Genomic DNA, 1,806 nt, shown 5'->3' with positions numbered 1-1,806 from the left:
AGCCCAGCAGGTCAAGGCTGCAGTGGCCAGGAGCGTACCACTGCACTCCAGTCTGGGCGACAGAGTGAGACTCCCAACTCAAAAAAAAAAAATTTGCTGGGCATTGTGGCACATGCCCGAAGTGCTAGCTACTAGAGAAACTGAGGTAGAAGGATCACCTGACCCAGCTGGTTGAGGCTGTGAGCATGCTACTGCACTCCAGCCTGGGCGACAGAATGAGACTCTGACTCGAAAAAAGAGCTGGAAGGGGTCTTGGAGGAGAAAGGCTGGAGAAGCTGAGCTTGGAGTCAACTATTCAGGGAGCCACAACTCAATCCTGTAATGACCGAAATGCCAGCTGGCCCTGCCCTGTGCCAATGTTTGCCTGCCTCGTAAACTCCTGATCCCTGGACTTCTTCCAGCTGTCAAGTTCGGCCGCATGTCCAAGAAGCAGAGGGACAGCCTGCATGCAGAAGTGCAGAAACAACTGCAGCAGCAGCAGCAGCAGAGGCAGGAACAGGCGGTCAAGACCACTCCAGGAGGGGGCCAAGGAGCAGACACCCTCACCTGCCCTGTGGGGCTCTCAGATGGGCAGCTGCCCCTGGGCTCCTCACCTGACCTGCCCGAGGCCTCTGCCTGTCCCCCTGGCCTCCTGAGAGCCCCATTCTCTGGGCCCTCATATTCCAACAACATGGCCAAGTCCAGACTCAATGGGGCCTCATACCACCATGAATACAGCCCTGAGCGGGGCAAGGCTGAGGGCAGAGAGAGCTTCTATGGCACAGGCAGCCAGCTGACGCCTGACAGGTGCAGACTTCATTTTGTGGAACCCAGGCACCTTGGGCTTGGAGAACCAAGACAGAGCCCGGACAGCTACTGCAGCCCCAGTTTCCACAACATACCAGAGGCACCTTATGCCTCCTTGACAGAGATAGGTGAGCAGCTGGGGAGGTGGGGCTGAGGGGATGGAGAGGGGAGGGCATCCGCCAATACCCCATATCAAACAAACAGGACCCCAAAGGGAATTGAGGGTTCCTGGAAGAGGGGTGGAGGGAGGAGGCAGAGCAGGGAAGGCCAGACAGAGACGCCCCCTTGTATGGCTAGGGTGGGAACCGGTTGAGACCAAGCCATACCTTCCTTCTTCTGCCCCAGAACACCTGGTGCAGAACGTGTGTAAGTCCTACCGAGAGACGTGCCAGCTGCGGCTGGAGGACCTGGTTCGGCAGCGCTCCAACATCTTCTCCCGGGAGGAAGTGAGCAGCTACCAGAGGAAGGTGAGGCCAAGAGACCTGCAGGAAGGGAGGACATCCCACCCACACCCCTGGGAGAGTCTAGAGATGGCTGCCTGCACACACCTCGGGGCTGGGGCAGGGTGGGACACCATGGGCATAGGCTGATCAACAAGCATGTGTGCCATTGTTAAGTATGGCTGTGAGCATGTGTGTCTGCATGAGAGATTTTCAGATGAGTGAGGCTTTTTCTTAGCCCCTGCCTTTTTTTTTTTTTTTTTTTTTGAGTTGGAGTTGGAGTCTCACTTCATCACCCAGGCTGGAGTGCAGTGGCATACTCACAGCCACCCCAGCATTGACCTGCAGGGCTCAGGCGACCCTTCCGCCTCAGTCTTCCAAGTAGCCGGAACTACAGGTGCATGCTACCATGCCTGGCTAATTTTTTGTTGTTGTTATTTTATTTTATTTTTTTTTGGTTGGAGACTCACTCTGTCACCCATACTGGAGTGCAGTGGCACGCTCCCAGCCACTGCAGCCTTGACCTTCTGGGCTCCGGCGATCCTTCCACCTCAGCCTTCCAAGTAGCTGGAATTACAGG

The 1,806-nt window shown here is 56.1% G+C and overlaps 1 protein-coding gene across 4 annotated transcripts in view; it reads left to right on the top strand.

Annotated features, from left to right (window-relative positions):
• The window catches only part of RORC (RAR related orphan receptor C), a 32,603-nt gene that overhangs the window by 21,138 nt on the left and 9,659 nt on the right, over positions 1-1,806 (top strand). For all 4 annotated transcript variants that reach the window (XM_008061441.2, XM_008061443.2, XM_008061442.2 and 1 more), the window contains 2 exons: positions 402-914; positions 1,132-1,253. In XM_008061441.2, the coding sequence (XP_008059632.1) occupies positions 402-914; positions 1,132-1,253 (635 nt within the window). The remainder of the gene's footprint in view (positions 1-401; positions 915-1,131; positions 1,254-1,806) is intronic.

This window comes from Carlito syrichta, unplaced genomic scaffold (assembly GCF_000164805.1).
Source record: "Carlito syrichta isolate Samal-C Ts95f unplaced genomic scaffold, Tarsius_syrichta-2.0.1 Scaffold305252, whole genome shotgun sequence".
NCBI lineage: Eukaryota > Metazoa > Chordata > Mammalia > Primates > Tarsiidae > Carlito > Carlito syrichta.
This window is presented reverse-complemented; position numbering and strand designations above follow the sequence as displayed.